A 26,384-nucleotide genomic window follows, 5' to 3' on the forward strand; every position below is an offset into this window, starting at 1 on the left:
ATTTTCTTAAGTGACTGTGTTTCTTTCATAAGGAGGAGAATAATCTAATTCCTGTTGATCAGCTGGGCCAGAAACTCCTGAAAAAGATAGGAATATCTTGGAACAAGAAGTACAGAAAACAGCATGGACCACTACGAAAGGTAATACATGGCATTGATTTGAGAAGTCCTAGTGCCAAAAAATTTTACTATGATCCCAGCAACGTGAATTCCTTTTCAGAAGGATATTTAAAATAGGTGAAAATAAAATTACTGTATTTGTATAATGGCTAGAATTCAACTAAGTTACTTATTAAGTATTACTTACTGAGTTATTTACTTGAAACAAGAAGCAAAAATACTAGGGAGTGACTCATTAAAAATGTCAAAGTTCATACCCTAAAGCTTATCATTTTACTTATATGAATGTCTTTAGGTATTCACCCAGATTTCACTTGATTTTTTACACAAAATTCTAGTAAACTCGATTACCTGGTTTCCTAGGCCGTAAGATTAGATTTAAAAACTGAGACTGCCAGGAATAAGAGGTAATGACTTGAGTGAAAACAAACAGACAAAGCAGTACTTTAGTGTTGTAACCATATTGGAGCTATTTCCTGAAGGAGCAGAACATTTACTTCAGTAAGTGTTTAAGTGCATCTTTTAATTGGACCACAAAAAATTAGATTTTCTGCTACTTCTTACATTATTTTGAAAAATTGTAGCTTTTAAGGAATTTGTCTTTTTATCTATGGTGTCAAATGTATTGGCATAAACCTGTTCAAAATACCTCATTATCCTTTTAGTGTCTGTAGAACCTGAAGTTATGTTTTCATTTCTGATATTAATAATTTTTATTTTCTCACCTTTTTTCATCAGTCTTGCTTGGAGATTATCAAGTTTATTTTATTATTATTATTATTTTTTTATACATCCACTCTGTTGCCCAGCCTTGAGTGCAGTGGCATGATCTCAGGTCACTGCTTAAGCCCAAGAGGCGGAGACTGCAGTGAGCTATGATCATACACTGCACTGCAGACTGGGCAACTCTAAAAGAAAAAAAAAAAACCTAATATAATATAAATGCTATATAAATAGTTGTACTGTATTTTTAAGTTTTTATTATTTTTCACTATTATACTGAGGACCAACTGATTATATTTGACCATTTGACATTTCCTCTCAGGTCTTGGATGTTCTGGGGGTATTTGTTTTGTTTTGAGACAGAGTCTCACTCTGTTGCCCAGGCTGAAGTGCAGTGGCACGATCTCAGCTCACTGCAACCTCTGCCTTCCAGACTCAAGCAATCCTGCATCCTCAGCCTCCCAAGTAGCTGAGAGTACTGGCATGTGTCAGCATACCCAGCTAATTTTTTGTGGTTTTTTTGTAGAGTTGAGGTTTTTGCCATGTTGGCCAGACTGGTATTTTGTTCTTTCATTTTTTTCTTTCCCTACTTCAATTTGGACAATTTCCATTGATCTGTCCTCAGCTTTGCTATTTTTTTCTTCCATTGAGACACTATTATTTTAAGATCAACCAGTGAACCAGGTGCAGTGGCTCACGTCCATAATCCCAGCACTTTGGAAGGCTGAGGTGGGCAGATCATGAGATCAAGAGATCAAGACCATCCTGCCCAAAATGGTGAAACCCTGTCTCTACTAAAAATACAGAAATTAGATGGGCATGGTGACGCGCTCCCGTAGTCCCAGCTAGTCCGGAGGCGGAGGCAGGAGAATCACTTGAACCCGGGAGGCAGAAGTTGCAGTGAGCCAAGACCGCACCACTGCACTCCACCCTGGGAGACAGAGTGAGAGTCTGTCTCAAAAACAAAACAAAACAAAACAAAACAAAACAAAAACACAAGGTCAACCAATGAGCTATATGTTTCAGATATACTTTTTAGCTGTATTCTTTCCACTTTATAATAGCTGTTTGCTATTATAAAAACTAGATTAATTCTGAATTTGATTCTGTTGACTCTTTTGAATTGATCATTCCATCTCTTGATTATGAATAATGTTATCCTGTTTCTTTGCATGTCATAAAATCTTTTTTTTGAGACAGAGTTTCACTCTGTAGCCCAGGCTGGAGTGCAGTAGCGTGACCTCGGCTCCCTGCACGCTCCACCTCTTGGGTCCCGGTTCAAGCAATTCTCCTGCTTCGACTCCCGAGTAGCTGGGATTACAGGCACACGCTACCACCAGCTAATTTTTGTTTTTTTTTTTTTTGAGTCGGAGTTTCGCTCTTGTTACCCAGGCTGGAGTGCAATGGCGCGATCTCGGCTCACCGCAAACTCCACCTCCTGGGTTCAGGCAATTCTCCTGCCTCAGCCTCCTGAGCAGCTGGGATTACAGGCACGCGCCACCATGCCCAGCTAATTTTTTGTATTTTAAGTAGAGACGGAGTTTCACCATTTTGACCAGGATGGTCTCGATCTCTTGCCCTCGTGATCCACCCGCCTCGGCCTCCCAAAGTGCTGGGATTACAGGCGTGAGCCACCGCGCCCGGCCCTAATTTTTGTATTTTTAGTAGAGACGGGTTTCACCATGTTGACCAGGCTGGTCTTGAACTCCTGACCTCGTGATCCACCTGCCTCAGCCTCCCAAAGTGTTGGGATTACAGGTGTGAGCCACCGCGCCTGGCCCATGTAATCTTTTTAATATAAGTTTTTATTTTTTAATTGCAAATTGATAGATTTTAGTTCTATATATTTATAGGGGTACAGATTGATGTTTTAATTTATAAATTCAGGATAGAATAATTAAATCAAGCTAATGACCATATCCATTATCTCAAATACTTTTTTGTGGTGAAATTTACTATCAGCAATTTTGAAGTACACAGTATATTATTATTTTCTGTATTCACCACACTGTGCAATAGCTTTGTAAAGGAAAGCAACTTATTCCTACCATTGAATTGAGGCTTCATATCCTTTGACCATCATCTCCCCATGCCTTGCCCCTGCTCCATGTAATCTCATATGGCAGATGTCTTGGAAAGTCTGAATTGTTATTTTTCTCTGAAGAGCTTTGCATTGCATTCTAACAAGCCCCCAAATTACCTTTGCATCTCTTAGATTCTATGGAAGTTAGATTTTGGGCTTTGGTAGTCTGTTACAATTTTGCCTTTAGTTTTAGGGAATAGCTTAACCCTAGGTCATGATCCTTCTTCCTGCAGTAGGGCTCAGCTAACCATAGCCTGTGGGCAAAATGTGGCCTGCTGCCTATTCTTAGAGTCTTGAGCTAAGAACATGATTTACATTTTTAAATAGTTACTTTTTAAAAGGTGAAGTGAGTACTAAGTAATGTTCTCAGTTTTGCTTCTAAAATATTTACCACCTGGCTCTTTAAGAAAAAGTTGCTGTCTCTTTCTAATTTGGCAGGACTTCAACTCCATGTTCCTTCTTCTTGACAGCAGCCAGCTCCGCTGATGTCTAACCTCCTAACTGATACTCTCTGCTGGATTCTTTGAGCTGTCCATTCTACCATTTAGGAGTTAGCCAAGGATTTAGGGGGATTTGATACAGATTTGGGCTTCCTTTATGGGATCTCCCCTTTCCGGTATTCTCAGATTCTGTCCCCTCAGTCCAGTGAGACTCTTGCCTTTTCTTGAAGTCTGTTCCACCATGCACTACTACAAACTGGTTAGTGGTAGGTGAATCCAGAACTCGCCTGGTTTACTTCCATTGTTTGAAATATTAGGTCTTTTCCACTTTATGCCTACTTTTGGTTCCTTTCCCAACAGTTGTTTTCCTTGTTTTGCCCAGAGTTTACCGTTTTTATCAGGAAGATTAGTCTAAGAAAATTTCTTTGTCATTACTGGGACTAGACTGCACTGATGTTTGAGGCTTAAGGAATTAATTCTCAACTATCAAACAAAGAAAAACTTGGCTATATGGAAAGTTCATTACTTAAAAATCCAAAGAACGAAAAAATGAAAAGAAAGTTCATTATTCAAAGTTTTCAAGTTGTTAATACTTTTTTGTACCTTAAACAAATTAGCTACCACACTATTTTACCCTCTGTTTTCATACACAATGTTAGCAGTGCTGTCTTTGGGTTATGCCCTACGCTGTTCTATTTGTTGATAAAATAATACTTTTGATTAGAGAGTTGACATTACCACAAATTACTTTCCAAGAGAAAAATGAACCAATCATCTTTCCTGGGTGATTGATGAAGCACGCAAGTGTTGAATTTAACTCCCAAGTAATTTTCTGTATAAGGTAAATTAGGCTGAGAGAAGAGAAAGAGATGCGAGGCCACACAGAGGTTAAAGAGTGAGAGGATAGAGGACAAGGGATGGGGAGGTAGAGATAGGCAATAGAAAAAGAGATTTGTTTCTTCCTAATCCTTTAGCAAGAACTTTTGGATTGTGACTTAACCCTTTCTATGCTTTGATTTTCTGAGTTTGTCTGCCATTTTTTAGAACAGACAACACTCACTTTAGCTCATGTTAAAAGATAATTTAGGTTGATGATTACTACCTTATCCCAACAGTCTGTCTGGATTTTCATATTATCTTTTATGGTGGTGCACTGTGTGATTGCCTTTGTTTTGTGCCTTGTTTAGATTGCTTTCAAATATTTCAAAAGTGTTCTACCTAATCTGTTCCAGTTAAATACTCTTAAACAGCCCTAGTGAGGTATAATTAAAATGCTTTTTAGATTGTAGCGTAGTGACTTCCTCCCTTGATGTAACTATCAGACTGTTTAACAGAGAGAACACTGTGGTTTTACTAAATGTTTTATTAGACCTAGATGGATGTCCCCCCGCTAGCTGGCAAGGCCAGAAATAAAGATGAAGTTAAAAGATCTAATCACAGAAGGGAAGAAAACATTTTTAAAATCATGTCTAATTTTTGTTTGAATAATTAACCTAGCATTTGTGGTTTTTGTTTATTTGTCTGTGTAGTTCTTACAGCTCCATTCTCAGATATTTCTACTCAGTTCAGATGAAAGTACAGTTCGTCTCTTGAAGAATGGTTCTCTCCAAGCTGAGACTGATTTCCAAAGTAATCACCAGCAAATTTTCAAGACGCTTCCTCCAGAATCCTCAGGTTTAAACAATAGCATCTCCTGTCCCCACTGGTTTGATATAAATGATTCTAAAGTCCATCCAATCAGGGAAAAGGATATTGAACAGCAATTTCAGGGTAAAGAAAGTGCCTACATGTTGTTTTATCGGAAATCCCAGTTGCAGAGACCCCCGGAAGGTATGGAAAGAAAAATGTTTCTATTTGTTTTAGTTAATGGCTTTTGAAGAGAAACATGGAATGCTGTTTGAGTTTTTATTCTTTCAAAAGAACTTTTACTCTTGGAACATTTAAAAATATTTTAAAGCTAACAATAAGAGCTATATTATGCCAAATAAAATCTAACAATTTGTTATTTTATAAAGATAATGTACTTCTCTTTTCTACCCTATAGTAGTGTAAGATCATCATTACATTTTCAAAATTGGATTTCCTTGGATAGCATAAAACCACCTTCTTGTGTTGGCAAACTTGAATGCGATTGCCATGTGCTCAGACTTGGCTCTGTCATTCAACCATATGTTGCCTTTGAATTTTAAGTGGCCCTGGTCTTATTTTATATCTTCTCCTTTATTTTCCTGATCTTTTTTATATCTTCTTCTTTATATTATTTATCCTTTATTTATATCTTTTCATATCTTCTCCTTTATTTTCCACTTTTTGTTTGTTTATTTATTTTTAGAAATGCAGCCTCTCTCTGTCTTCCAGGCTGGAGTGCAGTGGCACGATCATTCACTGCAGCCTCGAATTCCTGAGCTCAAGTGATTATCTTCCCTTACTATCTTCCCTTACAAGTAGCTAGGCCTACAAGCACATGCTGCCAGGCCTGGCTGATTTTTTTCATTTTTTTAGACTCAGGGTCACTAAACCCAGGTTGGTCTCAAACTCCTGGGCTCAAGTGATCCTCAGACCTCAACCTCCCAAAGCGCTGGTGTCACCAGTAGAGGGTTGTGATTGTAAGTTGTCCAGGTTCTTGGCATTTTGAACAAAGAATTGGACAAAACGCCCAGGAACGCAAAGAATGAAGCAACAACAGAATGAAAGCAGGGATTTATTAAAAACAAAAGTACACTCCAGTGTGGGAATGGCAAAGCAGCAGCTCAAGGGCTCATATAAACAATCTTCTTGGGTCCAGATACCTCCTAGATGTTTTCCCTTGGCCACATCATGCTCACCTCATGTAAATGAAGTGATAGCCTGCAGTCAGTCTGATTGGTTGCAGAAAGCAGCCAACCAGAGGCTGATGTGACGTTACAAAGGTCACTTGCGTGTGTAAACATCTGATTGGTTGCAAAAAGCAACCTGTCAGAGGCTAGGGTGAGGTTAAACTAGGACATGGTCGCCAATCAGTCTGCTTGGTTATAAGCAACACTCATTCAGTGGCTGGAGTGAAGTTACAAAGTTGCAAACGAAGACTCCACCCACAGTCTGATCTGTTGCAGACAGCCAGTTTACTATAATCTGTGCACAGAAAAGGTCAAACGGAGTAGCCTCTGGTCCTTTTGTTACTTAGGCCCGGAAAGTTAGGGTTTTCCTTTCAATTTATTTCTAGGAAGTCTGTGTGAAACAGCCTTAGGTTCCCTGTCTCCAGACCCTGTTCTCCTGCCTCACTGGGATTATAGGCATGAGGCCTAGTAAGATTTTTTGCTCACTTCTCAAAGTCTGCTCAAAAGTTAAAAACTCTAATGAGAAAAGCTTTATAGATTGAGGCATATCTATTTTTAGAGATGAGGATATTGTTTTTAGAGAATGAAAATAGCCATCATTTTTATAAAGAATAAGAATAAAGCAGTTACTAATTTGCATGTAAATCAAAGGAAATTAACTTTCTATATCTGAAACAGTTACATAACTGCTGTTAATCTAAAAGGCTTTGTATTTTTCTGGGAGGAAAAAAGATATGGGAATGGTTCTGGTACAAATAACTGCATCAGAATTCACAGTTATAGAAATATATTATCAGAAAAAGAATATCTTCAAATGGAGTATTAATATTTTTTACAGAATTGAATTTTAGTGTGTACATAATTGGGATGTGTACTCAATGCCCATTTTCTGGTTAGCTTAGGAATTGAACAAAGATCCAACCAAAATCTCCATGTACTTTTTTGGGAATTAAGGGATAAAATTTTATGAAATGATTCTAAAATTCACCTGGAGAAATAAAGTAATAAAAATTGAAGAAGAGATGACTGAGGGAGAATTTGTTGTATCAGTAAAAACATATTTGTAAAGTTATAGCAATGAAGACAGGGTAGAGATGATGCAAAAAGATAGATCATTGAAAAAGAGCGGCAAACCCAGGAATTGATCTAAGCATATTTGTATTTTAATCCATGGTAAGGTAGCTCTTTAAATATTTTGGGGAAGGAAGGGAGTATGAATTACTCAATAAATACAACCGGGAAGTTGGTTAGTTGCTAGGGAAATAACTAAGGCATTTTTCTTTATTATACAAATCACTTAAATGAAATTATAGTTCCTTTAATATGGATGTAAAAAAGGAATCATAAAAATGTGTAAAATATAAATATTTGATCTTAAGGTAAAGAAGACCTTTCTAAACATAAAAGCAAAGAAAAAAAAAAAACTAGGGAAAACTGATATTATATAACCCTTAAACAGAATTAAAACGCAAACGACAACTTAGTGGAAAACAGTAAAATATATGACAAATTAATTTCCCCTCTCTGTAGATTGTGCTTACATATATTTCATTGTGCTCATTAGTAAATTGGGGAGAGGATATAAATAAGCAGTTTACAAAACAAAGGTTCCTATTTTTCAAAAAATTTTCAATTTAACCTGTAATCAAAAAAAAAAAAAGAATGCCAATGAGATGAACTTTAGTGAGATGCCCCACCAAGTCAGATACTGTTTCTGTGACTCTGGGTCTCAACAGTTGACATTTTCTCCACAGCTGGTAGTATGTAATACGATCAGTTTGTATATTTAAGAGCCTTGAAACTGTCATTCCCTTTAAACCAGTAATTGTACTTTCACAAGTTTGTCTTGAAGTAATCAGAGCTATATATGACTATTATGCTTAAAGATGTTTATTGTTCCTACTATTTTAAAATAATGACTAATGGTAAATTATGGAAATCACCTTAATGTATAACAGAAAAAGATTGGTTAGGTTAATTATGCTACTTATAGAATGGACTACTATGCAGTCATTTAAGACTGGAAAAATACAGTACATGAAATGAAAACAGATTTGTTGAATATGATCCTAGTTTTTAAAATATCTGTGTGTGTACGCACATGTGTGTGTGCATATGTGTGTGTCTTGGGAGTGAAATTACAAGCAGTATCTATTTTTTTTACACCTAAAAAAATCCCAGAATTTATGCAGTAGTCAGTTATTATATATTTGTATTCAAGATGAAAATCTGAGATCAGGCTTGGTGCCTCACACCTGTAATCTCAGCACTTTGGGAGGCTGAGGTGGGCAGATCACTTGACACCAGGAGTTCAAAACCAGCCTGGGCAACATGGTGAAACCCCATCTCTAGTTAAAATACAAAAATTAGGCAGGCTTGGTGGCACGCACCTGTAATCCCAGCTACTCGGAGGCTGAGACATGAGAATTACTTGAACCTGGAAGGCAGAGGTTGCAGTGAGCCAAGATTGCGCCACTTCACTCCAGCCTGGGTGACAGAGCAAGACTCTGCCTCAAAAAAAAAAAAGATGAAAATCTGGGTGTTCTTTTTAAAAAAATAAAAGAGTTGAAAAAATGGAATTCTTCTAGCTTGTCTTGAAGAACTGTTTACATTTCATTTGTTTTTATTTTTTCATTTTTCAGTTGGGAAAACTGAGATCCTGAGAAAATTTGTATTCACACAGCTAATTAGTAGCAGCTCTCTTAGCTCCTAGGACGGTCCTTTCTAATCTTCATGCTACCTCTTCCAGCAACCAGATTTCATTTAGCCAACACAAGTTAATGAAAAATTTTGTTCACAGCTCGAGCTAATCCAAGATATGGGGTTCCATGTCATTTACTGAATGAAATGGATGCAGCTAACATTGAACTGCAAACAAAAAGGTAATTTTAAATTACTTTTAGAGTTTGAATAGTATTTCCAGAGCATAATGATCTGATTTAGGGCTCAGGCATTAAATAATGAAAATTAATTTTTTTTAAAAAAATGTTCAACTAATTAATGCCAGCGTCTGCTTTGCTGCTGAATTTTTATAGTGAGGGTAGCTTTTACTTTAAAATGATTCTTATCTGTGAGAGTGAATTAAATGATGACATAAAATGGCCATTGCTAAGTAGTGATTAAAGCCTAAGAAGAGTAGAGAAATCAGTGAGCACATAGTTGGGCTAAATGAATTGTATCCTAACCTGGCCAGATTATTTCCTTGGGTCCAAAGAGAGCCTGCCATTAAAATCACCCTTCATAGGTAAGTAGTTGTAGCAAACTGGCATGTAGTGAGAGAGGACCAGAGGTGGGCAGATTTTCAGAAGGAGAGAAATATGGATTCTATAACCTATTAAATCCAATGCTAATCTTGGGGGAAAGCCTATAATGGATTCTTACTTAAAGAGATGGTTTGTGAGAACTTCATGATCTCAGCATTCTCTTTTGGGGCCTCACCTTTGATTGAAGAACTGGTTCTTTATTTGTGCTCTGATAGGGTTAGTAAGATATTGGGTTAGGAAAACGGGTATTCCTGTGATCTCCTTGTGGACCCAAATGCCTGATTATATGGCAGGATGTATTTGACATTTTTAACATTGGCTCGGAGCTGGGGGAAAAAGTACAGTGAATGGCACAAGATCAAAGAAACAACAAAAACAAAGATACTAAAAAGATTATAACTTGACAGTGAAATATCTTAAATCCAAAAAATAACCTGCATGGCATAAGTGGTCTGGACTAGCAGTTGTTATTTAAAGAAAAGAAAAAAAGCAGAGCCTAAGGGGTTGTCATCAGCCCACACTAAGGTCTTTCATGTGGTCGTGCTCTCTGGCCACGTTCATCAAAGTACTGTATCCTGAAGAACCTGAGTTGTGATGAGCCTCGTTCCAGCTCCACATTAATCAGACTCTACCTGTGTTTCGCGCTGGCTTTGAGTCAGCTGAGTGGATTCAGAGAAGAGCAGCCAACACCAGGCTGCTGCCAAGGACTTTTAGCCTGGATAACATGCACTCTGGAGGATCATGCTACTGGCTTCAAATATTTCATGGGCTTGGGTGCCGTGACTCAGGCCTGTAATCCCAGCATTTTGGGAGGCTGAAGTGGGCAGATCACCTGAGGTCTGGAGTTCAAGACCAGCCTGGTCAACACAGTGAAACCCTATCTCTATTAAAAATACAAAAATTAGCTGGGCATGGTGGTGATTGCTTGTAGTCCCAGCTACTCAGGAGGCTGAGGCAGGAGAATTTCGTGAACTTGGGAAGCGGAGGTAGCAGTGAGCTAAAATCATACCTCTGCACTCCAGCCTGGAAGACAGAGTGAGACTGTCTCAAAAAAACAAAAAGTTTCATGGGAGAATCTGCAAAATCTAGTGAAAATAAGGATGATAGATGACAGAAGTAAATCTGCTACTTAAAATTATGTGAGCAGGTCTCTAGCATTTTGTTAATAACTATAATATAATCTCAGAAGATTTCAAGTATCAGCCTTTGTTCAGAGAAATGGAGTTATCATTGCAGCCTGCATTAAAAACAGTTTTCTCTTGGAATTCATGGTGACAGCTGAACTTTTGCTATTGACTGAAAAACTAAAGTGACTAATTGTGGCATATAGAAGAAAAATTGTTACTTAGGTGGGATGGAGAACTTATTTGTATTGTAAGTCAGATATCTTTGGTTTGAGATAAAACACAGTGTCTCTTATAAAAACACAGTATTTGTGTATTTTTGTGCCTCTTTTTAAAGGGCAGAATGTGATTCTGCAAACAATACTTTTGAATTGCATCTTCACCTGGGCCCTCAGTATCATTTCTTCAATGGGGCTCTGCACCCAGTAGTCTCTCAAACAGAAAGCGTGTGGGATTTGACCTTTGATAAAAGAAAAACTTTAGGAGATCTCCGGCAGTCCATATTTCAGGTAATGTAGCCTTAATTCCTCTTAATTGAGACATCCAGGACCATCTCCAGCTAGAGTCTCCATTTCATTTTGTTTAGGATACTATTTTATTTTTCAAAGCTGCTTAGGAAGATCTGACATCTGCCACTTCATAGAGGGATGACCCGAATCTTCTCTCCTGCTCCTAAGTCTTTTAGAGAGGCTTTTCTGCACAGCTCCTACCAGCAGCTTTTCAAGTGGGCAGTCAGGCCTGGTGGATTTTATTTGGAGGGAAGAAGGAGTATAAAATTGTCTCTTTTTTAGAAAATAAATGAAAGCAAATTGTCTTTCAAAGAGAGTGAGAAAAAGATGAGCATGTTCTTTACAGCTGAGAATTACTGAACAAGTAAAAGCAACTATGTACCCTATAGTATAGAACATTATTTATTAATAACACTCTTAAGTGAAGGAAAGTATCTACTAATCCATAGTAAAAAACAGTGAGGCTGGGCATGGTGACTCACACCTGTAATCCCAGCACTTTGGGAGGCCAGGGTGGGCAGATCACAAGGTCAAGAGATTGAGACCATCCTGGCCAACATGGTGAAACCCCGTCTCTAATAAAAATACGAAAATTAGCAGGGCATGGTGGCATACCTGTAGTCCCAGCTACTTAGGAGGCTGGGGCAGGAAAATTGCTTGAACCCAGGAGGTGGAGGTTGCAGTGAGCTGAGATCATGCCACTGCACTCCAGCCTGGCAACAGAGCGAGCTCTGTCTCAAAAAAAAAAAAAACAGTTTTGTAGTTTCCAAATATTTTTTCTAGGTATGTTTTAATGATGATAATAGCAACAGCAGTGTTCTTTATTTTACTTACACTGCTTTCATATAAATTATGTGATTTGGTTCTTTAACCTCATTAGCCCCATTTTGAAGAATGGCAGTGTAATTTAAAGAGACTCAATATCTGGCCTGTGGTCCTAAATCTAGTTGGTGGAGCTGGGACTCTGTCCCTGGTCTTTGTCGTCTTCATGTAGGGTTTTTACCTCTTCATCACTATCGCTCCATACTACTTTCCGATCAAAGGAGATAGAAAATGTTAGCTTTTTGTGTTTTTTCCCCAGAAACTAGTTAAATGAATTTTCTGAAAAATCCTATTACTCACAAAACTATTAGCTTTCTTTTGATTTTCTTTTGCTAAGAAAAGCAAAGCATTTTGCTTTTAACCTTAGTTTATTTGAGGTTATCAGTGCCAGGATTTCTAAAATTGTCTAATATTTTTGAACTTTTTCATTCGAAGTTTATTTCTAAGCCAATTCTGGCACTGTTGATACAGGTGGATGTGGGAATCTGAACCTGTCTAGAGGGATATTTTAAATGGAAAGATCTTACTCACTTTGTAAGTGTGAGGTACACTCCAGTCTGTGATTTTTGGTATTGTAAGTGTATATCTCTACTAACTATTCTCTTAGTAGGACGCTACTGACAAGAGGCTAGGAAGCTCAGTTCACAGCAAACTAATTGCTTGCAAATAAGAAAGTTCTGATTAAGAAAATACTTTGTGGCATCGTAGAGAAAGACTAGATAAAAATGACTTTTGTGGTGATATTATTTTGGTGACGTTGCCACAGTGCTCAGACTCTTGGATCTAGAAAGACCTGGTAATCTGTGAAGCAAACTGGTAATGCCACTTTATAAATTGGCAATGGGAGACATTCCTTTCAAGCAGCTAGAGTATGAGTGCTTGCTAGAGTCAGTGCTGCATTTCCCTGAACAGTACTAATTCAGCAAATTAGTTTTGCTCTTTTGCGTAAAAATTCCTAGGCTGGCATGCTCATCAACTTGCTTTCTGAGAAAAGTGGTCTTTGTGTATATTAAGCAGAATTGTGTAGATGGTTGTTGTGCCCTTTGTGTATGCCAGAATTCTTCACTCGGTAAAGGAGGAGATTAGCCATCTTTGGGTTTGACTAATTTAACAAGTGTTGCCTTATTTCCGAGTTCTCATTGTTGGCTGGGGGTGAGAGTATTCGTTTGCTTGCTCCCTGTGTCATCTACACGTCAGTTGGCACAGTAACCTGGAAAGGTGGTAAGCGTATGCGACTTTTCAACGTTCTCTTTTCTTTCATTATATTCTTCAGCTGTTAGAATTTTGGGAAGGTGACATGGTTCTTAGTGTTGCAAAGCTTGTACCAGCAGGACTTCACATTTACCAGACACTTGACGGTAAGATAAATATGAAAACAGCAACTCACTCTATATTTATATTTTTGTTGGGCTCATCTCTGATCTTCTATTCTTTGTTAGTCATTCCCCACCTACTGCTTTCTTAACTAAGTAGATTATCTTCACACTGTAAGTTTTCCAAAAGAAATAATTTATCAAAGTTTTAATGTATCCAGTTTATGGATACATTAAAAACATTAAATATTCATGATAATTTTGGATGTGTGAAATTCTTCTAATACGGAAACATTTTATTTTTTCTGAAATAAAGGCTACCTCTACCAAAAATTTCTTGAAAAACTTTAGAATTATTTATATTAACACATATTGTTGAACAAAATGGTTTCAAACCACCTGAATCACATTTATATGGCTTGATTTTCTCTCAACTCTCAGCTTCAGATTTTGTAGCAAAACAAGAAATACTTTGAGAGTTGGAAAGCATTTACTTCCTTCAAATAGCAGCAAAACAATGAGAATTAACAGCAGCAGCAGTTAGCATCTAATTTGGGCCAAAATTTGTAATAGGTGTTTTATGTTAATTATCTCACTTGATTTTCACAAAATTATTTTATCCCCATTTCATAAATGAGGAAACTGAAGTTGAGAGACATGAAGCACACAAAGACATACAGCATGTGCTATGTACATATTGGTGAAGCTGGAACCATTCCATGCCTCAGCTTAGCTCCTGTTCCCGGTGTCACATGCCTCAAGTACACTTGGCCTTTGTATTAACTCTTTTGTCCTGCCATCATGTTCACAAAGCGTTTGTAACAACATTTTAAAGAAAAATTACAAAATGAAATAATGTCAGTAGAATAAAGATAATTACTACTTTTTAAATTTTCCTTAGTAAAAATACTTTTCAAACAAATATTTGTCTCAGCTTTTTCTTTAGCTCAGTCTTTTTGATGGTCATGATGAATGGTCTCACTGGTGATTTCTTTCTAGGGGATGAACTGACACTGTGTGAAACTGAAATTGCTGATGGGGAAGACATCTTTGTGTGGAATGGGGTAGAGGTAAAAAAAATTACTGAAGAAATATTCATGATAATTTTGGATGTTTTAAGGTGGTTCATGCCTGTAATCCTAGCACTTTGGGAGGCCGAGGCAGGCAGATCATGAGGTCAGGAGATCGAGACTGTTCTGGCTAACATGGTGAAACCCCATCGCTACTACAAATACAAAAAATTAACCAGGCATGGTGGCATGTGTCTATAATGCCAGCTACTCGGGAGGATGAGGCAGGAGAATCGCTTGAACCTGGGAAGCGGAGGTTGCAGTGAACCAAGATCGTGCCATTGCACTCCAGCCTGGGTGACAGAAAGAGACTCTGTCTCAAAAAAAAAAAAAAAAAAAAAAAAAAGTTATGATGGCTGGGCACTGTGGCCTGTAATACCAGCAGTTTAGGAGGTGGGCAGATTACCTGAGGCCAGGAGTTTGAGACCAGCCTGGCCAACATGGTGAAACCCTGTCTCTACTCAAAATACAAAAATTAGCTGGACATGGTGGCGTATGCCTGTAGTCTCAGTGACTTGGGAGGCCAAGGCAAGAGAATCACTTGAACTCGGGAGGTATAGGTTGCAATGAGCCAAGATTACACCACTGCACTCCAGCCTGCATGACAGGCAAGACTGCATCTCAAAAAAAAAAAAAGAAAAGTCACTAATGAAATTTTATTCAGCTCATGTCAGGGCAATTAGATATTAGGAAACTACTGAAATGCTTGATAAATGTTAGGGACGATCAATGCTAGTTGTATATCAAGGACATGTTTCTTGAGTACCTTTATTATTTGTGTCAGATGCAAGGTCGAAGGCCGGTCAATTTGTGTCCTTTTAGGCCCTCGTCGTGTGAAGAACTGCACCATACGTGCTAGAGTGGGGGTCTGTGTATGCCTGTGGGAATTTAGAAGAGTGAGGAGCTGTACTGAGTTGGGGAGTGGGGGTGGTTTGCAGATAGAAAGTGAATTTTCTATCCCCAGAAGGCGGCCAGGAGCACTTCAGCCACTCTGTGAACTGACCTTGGCCAGTCTGGCTTTATCACCACCCCTGATAACTCATAAATCTCTGTCTCTGGTCTATAATAGATCTCTCTCCTAAAAAAATAAAAGGTGGATAAGAAAGTTTCCAAAGAAAAATCTGAAGTTGTTCCTCTGATGCTTAACAGACATTTGTGAAAATTTTATTTTACTTGGAAAAAATGAGGGTAGTTCTCTAAGAGTAATCTTTTAACATTTACAATGGTGGCAAATATCACCTATACTAATGGTTGTCTTGATATGATTGCAGGTTGGTGGAGTCCACATTCAAACTGGTATTGACTGCGAACCTCTGCTTTTAAATGTTCTTCATCTAGACACAAGCAGTGAAGGAGAAAAGTGTCGGCAGGTGATAGAATCTCCACATGTCTTTCCATCAAATGCAGAAGTGGGCACTGTCCTCACAGCCTTAGCAATCCCAGCAGGTGTCATCTTCATCAACAGTGCTGGATGTCCAGGTAGGGAGAGTTGGACGGCCATCCCCCAGGAAGACATGAGGAAGACGTTCAGGGAGCAAGGGCTCAGAAATGGAAGCTCAGTTTTAATTCGGGATTCTCATGATGATAACAGGTAACTCACTAACAAGAGAGAAAGGATTTCCAAAAGTTGATTTAATTGTAATACCATCCAGCAGAACTCTAAAGCTTGATTTTAGTGACAAGAGTTGAATGTTTCTTTATTCCTAGACATTATGTTCTAAATGTTGTATATGGGAATGTTTTAGGTTATGTGACTTAGAGAAAAAGATGATTTTTTATAAAGGGACTTTTTGGTAAATGTGGTGACAAAATAATATAAATATCCCTGATTTTTTAGACTATATAGGGTATCAGTTAGTTGGCTGTAATGCAAAATGTTATCGAGTGAATTCTGATTAGCGGCAGTTACAAAACCAAAGGCACATTCTCACAGAGAAAACTCCAGAAAATTTTCCTGAAGAAAGTATTAACATTATGGGTAAATTGTTTCTCGATATTTTGTTTCAGGAGACCCATAAGACAACTCACTGTTTCCTTATAATCCCTTCTGTACTCTTGAGAGCCCGGTTGCCTCGAATAGAGCAAATTACCCCCATGAATCCTGTGGTCACATTTGAAACCACATCTCTCTTTTTGTCATCTCTGTCTGTGGCAGCACATTGCTGTATAGTCATTGTGTCATACACTGTAACTGCAATATTTCCATATATCGAGGACTTCAAGTTCCCCGTTTTCTCAGTGCTACAAATTTACTTTGATTGCAGGACCTCTGTATCATTGTTTACAGTGGCTGTGATGCAGAGAAGCAGAACACTTGTAGGCTATTTCTTTTTTTTTTTTTTTTTTAATTTAGGTTCTGGGGTACATGTACAGATCATGCAGGGTTGTTGCACAAGTACACACATGGCAAGGTGGTTTGCTGCCTCCATCCCCCCGTCACCTATATCTGACATTTCTCCCCATGTATCCCTCCCCACCCCACACTGTCCCTCCCCTAGCACCCCCACAATAGACCCCAGTGTGTGATGCTCCCCTCCCTGTGTCCATGTGTTCTTATTGCTCAATACCTGCCTGTGAGTGAGAGTATGTGGTGTTTGATTCTCTGTTCTTGTGTCAGTTTGCTGAGAATGATGGTTTCCAGATTCATGCATGTCCCTACAAAGGACACGAACTCATCATTTTTTATTTCATATTATACTTACCACTATAACTCTTTTGGACAGGGGTTTCTCAGATATTCCCCACCTTGTTTAAAAGAACCTCTGTATTTCCTTTATAAAAGGCAGTATATATTTATTAGGACTGGAGAATTACGAAAGTGAAGACTGAAGAGACCCAAAACAGTATCCTACTCACCATGAAGTGTCAACCACTGTTAGCATTCGGGTGCCTTTCTTTTTAAACCTAATAATGATTATTTTGTAGATAAGAAGTTGTATCCTTCTCTCCATCCCCCCACCCCAACAACCCTGAGATTTGTAGACTCTTTATAAACCACCTTGGATGGCTACATAGTAATCTGCGTGGCATTATAGTTTGCGTAACTGTGCTCCTGAGCAAGTGGCATTATAGTTAGCGTAACTGTGCTCCTGAGCAAGTCAGTAGGATGTAGTGGAACCCTGGGCAAAATATTTTATCTTTCTCTGCTCAGTTTTCCCGTCCATAAAATGGGAATAATAACTAGTGCCAACTTCATAGAGAGGATTGAAGGAGTTAAGTGCTTATGAAGTACACACAGGTAAGTGCTAAATGTTTTAGTGAATATGTGATGATCATTGTCATGATTATCATACAATGTTTCACTATTGTAAGGTAGTCATCAGGGAACATCTCGTACTTCAAACTTTGTTTTATTTGGGATTGCTAGCCTAAGGTAGGATCTCAGAATGAAATAACTGCAATAAAGAGTAGAATTATGTTTCAGGGCTCTGATGTACATTCCCAAAGAGGACTTATGCAAGCCCATTAGTGCTTCTGTGTGAATTAGAAAGAAGGCACCCCTTCAAGACCCTTTACTACTCTCTGTAGGAGATGTTAGAACAAGATACTCTACTGCCAACCGCTATTATAAAACAAAACTCTGTATAAAAATGCAAATATACAATGTATGTGCTATTTGTGACACTCATTAGATGTGGCACTTTTGTACGGTTTCATTCTACAGGCTGCACATGGCTGCCCTGTTAAACTAAATCTAGATCCAGTGGGGTGGGCTTCTGGTATAGGTGCTCTTTTAAAGCCCCCCAGTGATTGCACAGTGCAGGCAGAAGTCAGCAACTGATTGTTCATTTACAGAAGTTCTCTGTGAAAAATGTGGCAACAAATTATGTGTATAAATCAAAGACTATTTGGAGTCAAGAAGATAGACTCCATAGACTACTGCCTAACAGCACCCTGCAAGGATAGCCCACTTTCATAGAGATGACTCAGTAGAACTTGGTCACCTTTCATTAGTCACATTAAGGCACACATGCAGAGTTTTAGAAGTGATGCTTAAGAAAAGATATTAATTTCTGATCTTTTCTTTTTACCTACAGCTTGTTGACCAAGGAAGAGAAATGGGTCACTAGTATGAATGAGACTGACTGGCTCCATGTTAAAAATTTATGCCAGTTAGAATCTGAAGAGAAGCAGGTTAAAATATCAGCAACTGTTAATACAGTGAGTAGAATATAATTAAAGGTTAGCGGATGGATTTTCATTAACAGAATTTTATTTAAAAAACAATACCTTAATCTTTTAGAACAGTTGTCTCAATAGACTTCAAATCTTAGGAAGTCAGCTTTTTAACATTTGATTATTGCTTGTTTACCTATGTTAGCCCTTAGCATATTTCAAGAAAATACATGCCTTTTAAAATTTCCTCCAAAGCCTAGAATTAGAATGTGGGAGTTACTTATTTAGTTAGTTCATGGAATCCTCTGGCTCCCACAAAATGAAACTCTCTGGCTTTCTTGAAAATACTATTTTCAAGGATCTTTTCTGTATTTTTTTTAAACTATGTATACGTATGTTTTGGTTTTGTGTTACGGACTTTTGTTTTTTTAACTTATCTTAAATTGTTTCACATTATACTCTGTTTTTCTATAAAGCCAGCTGTTCTTAAAAGGAACTCTTTCAGTTCTCCATTTGAAGACTAGTTTCCTTAAACATCATCTCAGGAAATGCCTTTTTATATTTATGTAGTCTCAATTCATTATGGATTTTTTATAACAATTTGAAACTTACTAGAATGTTTTCTTTTATATAAATATTATAATTTCTTAAGTTGTGTTAATATTTACACTATAAGATGAATATACTAAAGTTGAGAAGATCTAGTACCTTGATCCTAAGTGAGAGACTTTGCTGAAGTTCTTTATGACTTCAGTCTGTTTCTTGTTTTCACAGTGTGGGGTATTGGTGGGAGGATAGAGTATATTGTGCCTGACATCGGTTTTACTCCTAAATTTCCAAGATTTTATATCCTACAGGAAATTAGCTTAAACTAAAAAAGGGAATCTAAAGTAATTTAAACAAATTTTAAATAGTGCTCTTGGGCTCATATTAGACATTTTTATGCTTATTAGCCCCACATTCATCATTCCTAACATAGAGAAATGTGATTGCCTGCAGTTTATTTTGTTTGCTTTCATGAGAAAAGTTAGTGGTTGCCAGCTCATCGCCTTTCAGCTAGAATTGTTTCTTTAGTTTTCTGTAGGTGTCCTTTCTGTTCCAATTAACATCAATTGTTAAAAACTTAACTATGAAGATCTAAGTTTTTGCTTTTGATCTTATGAAAGAATTTCAGGGATGGAAAAATATTTCAAGTGGGGAAAACTACTTAATGTCAGGTAATTAATATCTCAAATAATTTGTCTATGCACACAGTGAGAATCTTCATTTTCACCTCCTCCCATTTTTTACAATCTATACATAGTCATTAGTTTATTTCTCTATTTTAGGCGGTGTTTGATATTCGAATTAAAGCCATAAAGGAATTAAAATTAATGAAGGAACTAGGTAATCATTTACATTTGCTTTTTGGTTCTTAGTTTAATTTAATTTTGGTTTTGAATTGAAAAAAATATGGGAGAATACAAAAAATAATTTAGGGAAAACTCATGTACCTACCACACAAAATGGACAAATGTTAACTTTTTGTCATGTGTTTTTATTTGAAACATTATAAATGAAGTTAAAGTTCTCTGTGTTCTCCTCAGACTTGTTCTTTCTCTCCTTCCTGAGATACAATGAGTATATCTGATTTGGATGTGTATCTAGTCCATGTATTCATATTGAACTATATATGTTATCATTACATATATGTGTATATGTACATATGATATTTTCATATTTATATAAATTATGTACTGAACATATATAAATTATGTAGTGAACAAACTCACTGTTCACTTAGCATTAGGTTTTAACAACTTTATTAAGATATAATCTACATACCATAAAATTCACTCAATTTAAGTGTATAATTCAGTAATTATCAGTAAATGTAGAGAGTTCTATAACCATCACTACGATCCAGTTTTGGAATACTTCCGTTACCCCAAAAAGATCCCTGTACCTATTTGTATTCCAAACTCCTGGCAACTGCTAATCTACTTTCTGTCCCTACAGACTTGATTTTCTTAATATTTCATATAATTGGAATCATAAAACGTGTTTTGTGTCTGCCTTCTTTCATGTAGCATGTCATTTTTGAGGTTCATCCATGATTTAGCATGTTCCTTTGTATTGCTGACTGGTTTTTATCCATTTTTATCTATTATATGGATAGTATCACATTTTGTTTATCCTGGACAAACATGAGTTGATAGACATCTGGATTGTTTCTACTTTTGTACTTTTATGAATAATGCCACTATACACTTTTACACACAAGTCTTCGTGTGGAGATATGTTTTCAGTTCTCTTGCATAGATATACTGCGTTGGAGTTGCTGGGTCATACGGAAATTTAGGTTTAACCATATACATTTAAACTGGATGTATTTTATTAGAAAAAAATTATAACTGCAATTAAAGTCCATTAAAAATCATTGGTTTATTAAAATGCATAGTTCACTGTCATCCCTATAATTTGTCTCCCTTGTTCCACTCTTGCCCCTCTCCAAACCATTTGATCATCTTCAATACATGTGAATGAGTTCCTGTCACTCCTGCGCTCAAAGCCATTTAGTGCTTTCCATTGCACATAGGTTAATTCCTTAACCTAGCCTACAAGAACCTGCATAATTTGACCCCTGCTTAACTGTAACCTCATTGTGATCTGCTTTATTCACAACTCAGTTCGCATGCTGACTTCTCTGCGTTTCTCAGTGCACAAGCTTTCTTCAACTCCCAAGACTTCTTAGTTCTCAGTCTCTTTCAGCTCCCTTTGCGTTTAACCCTAGCTGTTTATTTGGTCTCATCTGAAATGTTCCTTCTCCTTTAATCCCTGGCTACACAATCCCAGTTAATCTTGCTGATGTACTCTTCTGACACCCTGTACTTTTCCTTCATCACATTTGTCACTGTAGCTGCCCTTTTATTTGTGTCATTAACATCCACCTCCCCCATTAGATAAGGTTCTGCGAGGACTGAGTTTACACTGGTTTGCTTACCACTGTATTTCCAGTTTCTAGTACAGTGCTTGGCACATAGACGATACACAGTAAGTACCTGTTCAGTGAAAGTGAACAGATTTTAAAGAGACAGTATTTTAAAAGCACTTTTTAAGTTGGGAACTCTTTAAATAAATTGTTTCAGTTGACAAGAGATGCATGTGAGAATTTTATGTTTGTATGCTAGCCTCATATTACTGCAATGTAAGATATTGAACTCAGGAATCTCAGAAAGAGATTCTGCTGTGGTCTAATAAAGTTAGAACTTCTAAGGCTCACACGCATCATTGTTGTCCTTTCAGAACACTCAACCTTCCTCCACCCCTCCAATTTATGTCCTACTTTTTAAGAATTCTGTTTGAACTGAAAACTTGGTGTGCTTCTTCCAAACACCAGGGGATCTTGAGGAAATATTCTTCCAAAGCAAGAATCTATATTCTCAAACATAGTGCATGCTGGCCCATTTAATAAGCATAAAATCACCTGACATATTTTAAATATAGGCAGTCTTGTTGTACCATTCTGATAAGGACAAATTCCATTACTACCATTTAGTTATATAACATCAGTCCCCTAGCAACATGGTTCAAATTTCAGCAACCATGGTATATGGTATATTAACTGTAACTGACTTAAGTACACACTTGACTACTAGCTCTTCAAGGCAAAAATCATCACATAAATAACACATGTACACCAAAAGCAGTAAGCAGTCACTTAACTTCTTTCAAGTCTGCTGGTGGTTTATCACTGCATGTACACTTCACTACACCGATAGCAAAGCATGTGGTTATGTTGCCTCCTTTTCTCCCAGTGACAAACCCACCATGACATTTTACAAGAATATATAATTAAAAGAGGGAATTGACCAACAGAGAAGAAAGTAGACAAAGAAAAAAAAGGTATATGGAAATAGAAAAGCAGCAGCTACCTGTGGGAGTGTCGACCCTGCTGTCACTCAAGAGCCTAGATAGGCAGCTGAGGAACTTGATGAGGATGAACTTACCAAAGTAAGTGAGGATAGTGGTTGTGAAAAAAGAAGGAAGACATCTCAGCAGACATGACACTGGCAAAAAATTCATGTTAGAAGAGTTCTCAAAGACATGAGATTAAAAGCACAAAATATGTAAAATATTGGCAGCTGATCCAAACTTAGGAGTTTGGCAGTTTGCCACAGGGTAGGAAAGATGTCGCTCCATATCACAAGTTATATAATTAGAAGAAACCAAGCTCTGCTTAAACTACTGTTCATATGTAATTCACAGAGACAGAAAACATTTTAATTCTCAAAGATTCTAGTATTTTAAATTATAAATATTGGTTTTACTGTTTCTTCATTTCCCAATACATGTATAGTATTAATAACGAAGAGAGTTTTAAATGTTTCAACATAAATTTTTAAGTGTCATGGAACAATTATAATTTTTCCATTGATTATTAAGATTGCTTTGCACAGTTTCACCTTGTACTTTTAGTCTTGCACTACTGTGCAAAAAAAAAAAAAGACTGCCTGTACTTATTTGGGGGGGTTTTCTTTGGTTGTTGGGGGGTTTTAGGTTTGTTTTTGTTTTTAGCATTCTGTAGTTTTCTGCTAATTAACACAGTAGAGCATCTCTCTCTTGTTTTCTGTATTTGATGCCCTAACCAGCTTCCTTTTATTTATAGCTGACAACAGCTGTTTGAGACCTATTGATAGAAATGGGAAGCTTCTTTGTCCAGGTAAATCTTTTTGATAACTTTCAAAAGGTGGCTTGTATTCATCTGTCTTTCTTGATACTTTTAATAGTGGCCTCCAATACCTGATATTTACAAATTGCCTTTTAGAAACTGATGTATGGGACATATTTTCATCCAGGTGTCTTACCCTTATATTACAGAAAACCTTAACCAGAAGAAACATTTCTGTTTTCTGAATGAAACACTGGTCTTTCTGATTATCTGATTCTCATTTTAGTCATGGGTTTGATCTAGTTATATTTTTTCCAGCTTTATTTTCAAAGTTTTTCTGTTTGTTTTGCTAATTTTATTGTGATAACAATTATGAAATAAAATATTCAGTTCTCATCTCTGTATCACCTCTTAGCATTAGATTTAATTTAGTCATGAATGAGCCTAACTAATGATGGTAATAACAATCTCAACTTTAAACTTTGAAGAAGCTAGTTCTTCATTTATGGATTGATTTGGAATATCTGCTGTTTAATCCATATAAACGACAGCTCTTTGAACAAGTCATTTTTATTAAGTAGGAAAGTAGGTATTCATAGCTTCCTTTTAGCATTGTTGTGGAGAAAAGAACAAAATTTCTTAGAGTATGGAAATTGAAAATCAAACATAATCATAGTGCATGTAATACTTTTGCATGAAGTGCAACTCATTTTTCTTTCTTGATATTCTTGATTTTCAAAGAAATACTGATTTCAGTATATTATTTTTCTTTCTTTTTTTTTTTTTGATACAGAGTTTCGCTCTTGTTGCCCAGGCTGGAGTGCAATAGCATGATTTTGGCTCACTGCAACCTCCACCTCCTGGGTTCAAGCAATTCTACTGCCTCAGCCTTGCAAGTAGCTGAGATTACTGGCACATGCCACTACACCCAGCTAATTTTTTATTTTTAGTAGAGATGGGGTTTCTCCATGTTGATCAGGCTGGTCTTGAACTCCTGACCTCAGGTGATCCACCCGCCTCAGCCTCCCAAAGTGCTGGGATTACAGGTGTGAGCCACTGCACCCAGCCAGTATATTATTTTTCTTAAGAGAGCTAGAAATTAGTAACATTCATCATGTTATCAAATTTTTTTTTAAGTACCGGACAGCTATACTTTGAAGGAAGCAGAATTGAAGATGGGAAGTTCATTGGGACTATGTCTTGGAAAAGCACCAAGTTCCTCTCAGGTAAAATAAGATCACCTGTCAAAACAAAATCAACCCTTCCATAACCAGAATTATAACTCGTACCTTAACTATCCCAGTAATACTGTTTTTCTCTAAAAGTTTTTTTCTTAAATGATAACATTTTATTTCAGGAATACATCCTTATAGTTCTAGATGTTTAAATATACAAAATTATGCCAAAGCATATTTATGTTTCTTTTTCTATGAAGATTTTGTGTTTAAAAGGAATCTTTAATGTTGAGTGGCCACAGTTTCAACCACTCTATTTCCTAAGTTCTAAGATGCACCTTCTTTTCCCCACGTTTTAACATCTGTGAGATTAGGTTGCATCTTATAGTCAGGGGTGTTCTGCAGTTATAGCTCGCACTGGTACAGAAAATAGTAAGTCTTAACAGTCAGTAGCATTTTAGGTTTAATGAAACACAGTTTATTAATTTTGGACTTCATTATTCTCTGCACTTATATAGTCTCAGAGCAGCCTCCCTTTTGCCTTGTATCAGTGTCCATTTTCTGTGTAAAACACCATCAGGTTTGACCTTTGCCAGAAGCTATACCTCGCTAATCAGCTTATTACAGAAATCATGAGGATATTCTTACTGTGAATACCCTGTAGCAGGGTAATCTGGACTCAGATCAGGCTGCCCGTGGTTCCCAAATTCACTTCATTAGTTTCCTGACTACCTCCCCCTTAATTTGCTTTTCCCTGAACCTCTAGCAAATAGTGCATGACAAGCTGATAGGAAGGAAAACATGACAAGTGAGGTTGAGTTAGAAAGAAAAAGCAGGGCTATAAGGAACTGAAATGACAAGAGATCAGATTTGTGTTTTTCTTTTGCAGTCTTGAGAATTCTAATATTTGAATCCCTAGGCAGAAAATAAAATCATAACCAAGTGACTAAGACAAAAAACTCATTAATGCTAGCTGTGTGGTAATTACAAATTCCATTTCAGAGTGATTGAGACAGAGATGGAGCTCATAGAAGAAATAGTATATGTTGGCCGGGTGCGGTGGCTCACGCCTGTAATCCCAGCACTTTGGGAGGCTGAGGCGGGTAGATCACCTGAGGTCAGGAGTTCAAGAACAGTCTGGCCAACATGGTAAAACCCTTTCTCCACTAAAAATACAAAAAATTAGCCAGGCATTGTGGCACATGCCTATAATCCCACCTACTTAGGAGGCCGATGCAGGAGAATTGCTTGAACTCAGGTGGCAGAGATTGCAATGAGCTGAGATCGCGCCACTGCCTTCCAGCCTGGGCAACAAGAGTGAAACTCCATCTCAAAAAAAGAAAAAAAGAAAAAGAAGTAGTGGATGTGAGAAACATTTATTGGGAGTAAAAAACATTGATGATGAAGCAATTTTTACTTCTGGGTAGGCAAAATTATTGCTTAAATTGTGACACTAATTTACTAATCATAGTCGTAATTTCATATAATTTGAGATTTTTTTGTTAAAGTTTCATGGGCCCTTGGTTTTACATTTTTGAAAGTAAATAATACATTTATTGGATTTTAAAATTCAGATTAAATTGCATTTACACTTCTGTCTTGATCTTAGTTGTTCCTGTTTTTTGCAATGGGGAGTGATGTTCAACCTGGGACAGAAATGGAAATTATAGTAGAAGAAACAGTATCTGTGAAAGATGTAAGTAATTTTACTTTTTGTTTTCAGAGGCTGTGTGTTTGCTGTGAGGAGCAGTAGTATCCTCTGTTAAGATTTGGAGGCCCTAAGCTAGAATTAATGTGATATACTTCCGAGAATTATATGTACTCACTAGAGGAATCATTTTGGGAGCTTGACAATTGGAATTATTTTATTTTATTTTATTGAAACAGAGTCTCAACTCTGTCATACAGGCTGGAGTGCAGTGGCGTGATCTTGGCTCACTGCAACCTCTGCCTCCTGGGTTCAAGCGATTCTCCTACCTCAGCCTCTTGAGTAGTTGGGATTACAGGTACCTGCTGCCATGCCTGGCTAATTTTTATATTTTTATTAGAGATGGGGTTTCACCATGTTGGCCAGGTTGGTCTCAAACTCCTGACCTCAGATGATCCACCTGCCTTGGCTTCCCAAAGTGCTGGGATTACAGGCATGAGCCACTGTGCCTG

The 26,384-nt window shown here is 37.3% G+C and overlaps 1 protein-coding gene across 5 annotated transcripts in view; it reads left to right on the forward strand.

Moving 5' to 3' along the window:
* USP40 (ubiquitin specific peptidase 40) overlaps positions 1–26,384 on the forward strand; it is a 92,336-nt gene that overhangs the window by 33,423 nt on the left and 32,529 nt on the right. For all 5 annotated transcript variants that reach the window (XR_004269022.1, XM_032277871.1, XM_032277868.1 and 2 more), the window contains 12 exons: positions 33–140; positions 4,895–5,195; positions 8,982–9,063; positions 10,906–11,077; positions 13,173–13,257; positions 14,212–14,282; positions 15,554–15,873; positions 18,320–18,443; positions 19,727–19,784; positions 23,047–23,100; positions 24,187–24,275; positions 25,834–25,920. Coding sequence is in view for 4 of the 5 variants with exons in the window: in XM_032277871.1 (XP_032133762.1) it covers positions 33–140; positions 4,895–5,195; positions 8,982–9,063; positions 10,906–11,077; positions 13,173–13,257; positions 14,212–14,282; positions 15,554–15,873; positions 18,320–18,443; positions 19,727–19,784; positions 23,047–23,100; positions 24,187–24,275; positions 25,834–25,920 (1,551 nt within the window). In the remaining variant the exon portion in view is untranslated. The remainder of the gene's footprint in view (positions 1–32; positions 141–4,894; positions 5,196–8,981; positions 9,064–10,905; positions 11,078–13,172; positions 13,258–14,211; positions 14,283–15,553; positions 15,874–18,319; positions 18,444–19,726; positions 19,785–23,046; positions 23,101–24,186; positions 24,276–25,833; positions 25,921–26,384) is intronic.

Source organism: Sapajus apella, unplaced genomic scaffold (genome assembly GCF_009761245.1).
Source record: "Sapajus apella isolate SASKATOON/1434 unplaced genomic scaffold, GSC_monkey_1.0 scaffold10, whole genome shotgun sequence".
NCBI classification, from domain to species: Eukaryota; Metazoa; Chordata; class Mammalia; order Primates; family Cebidae; genus Sapajus; species Sapajus apella.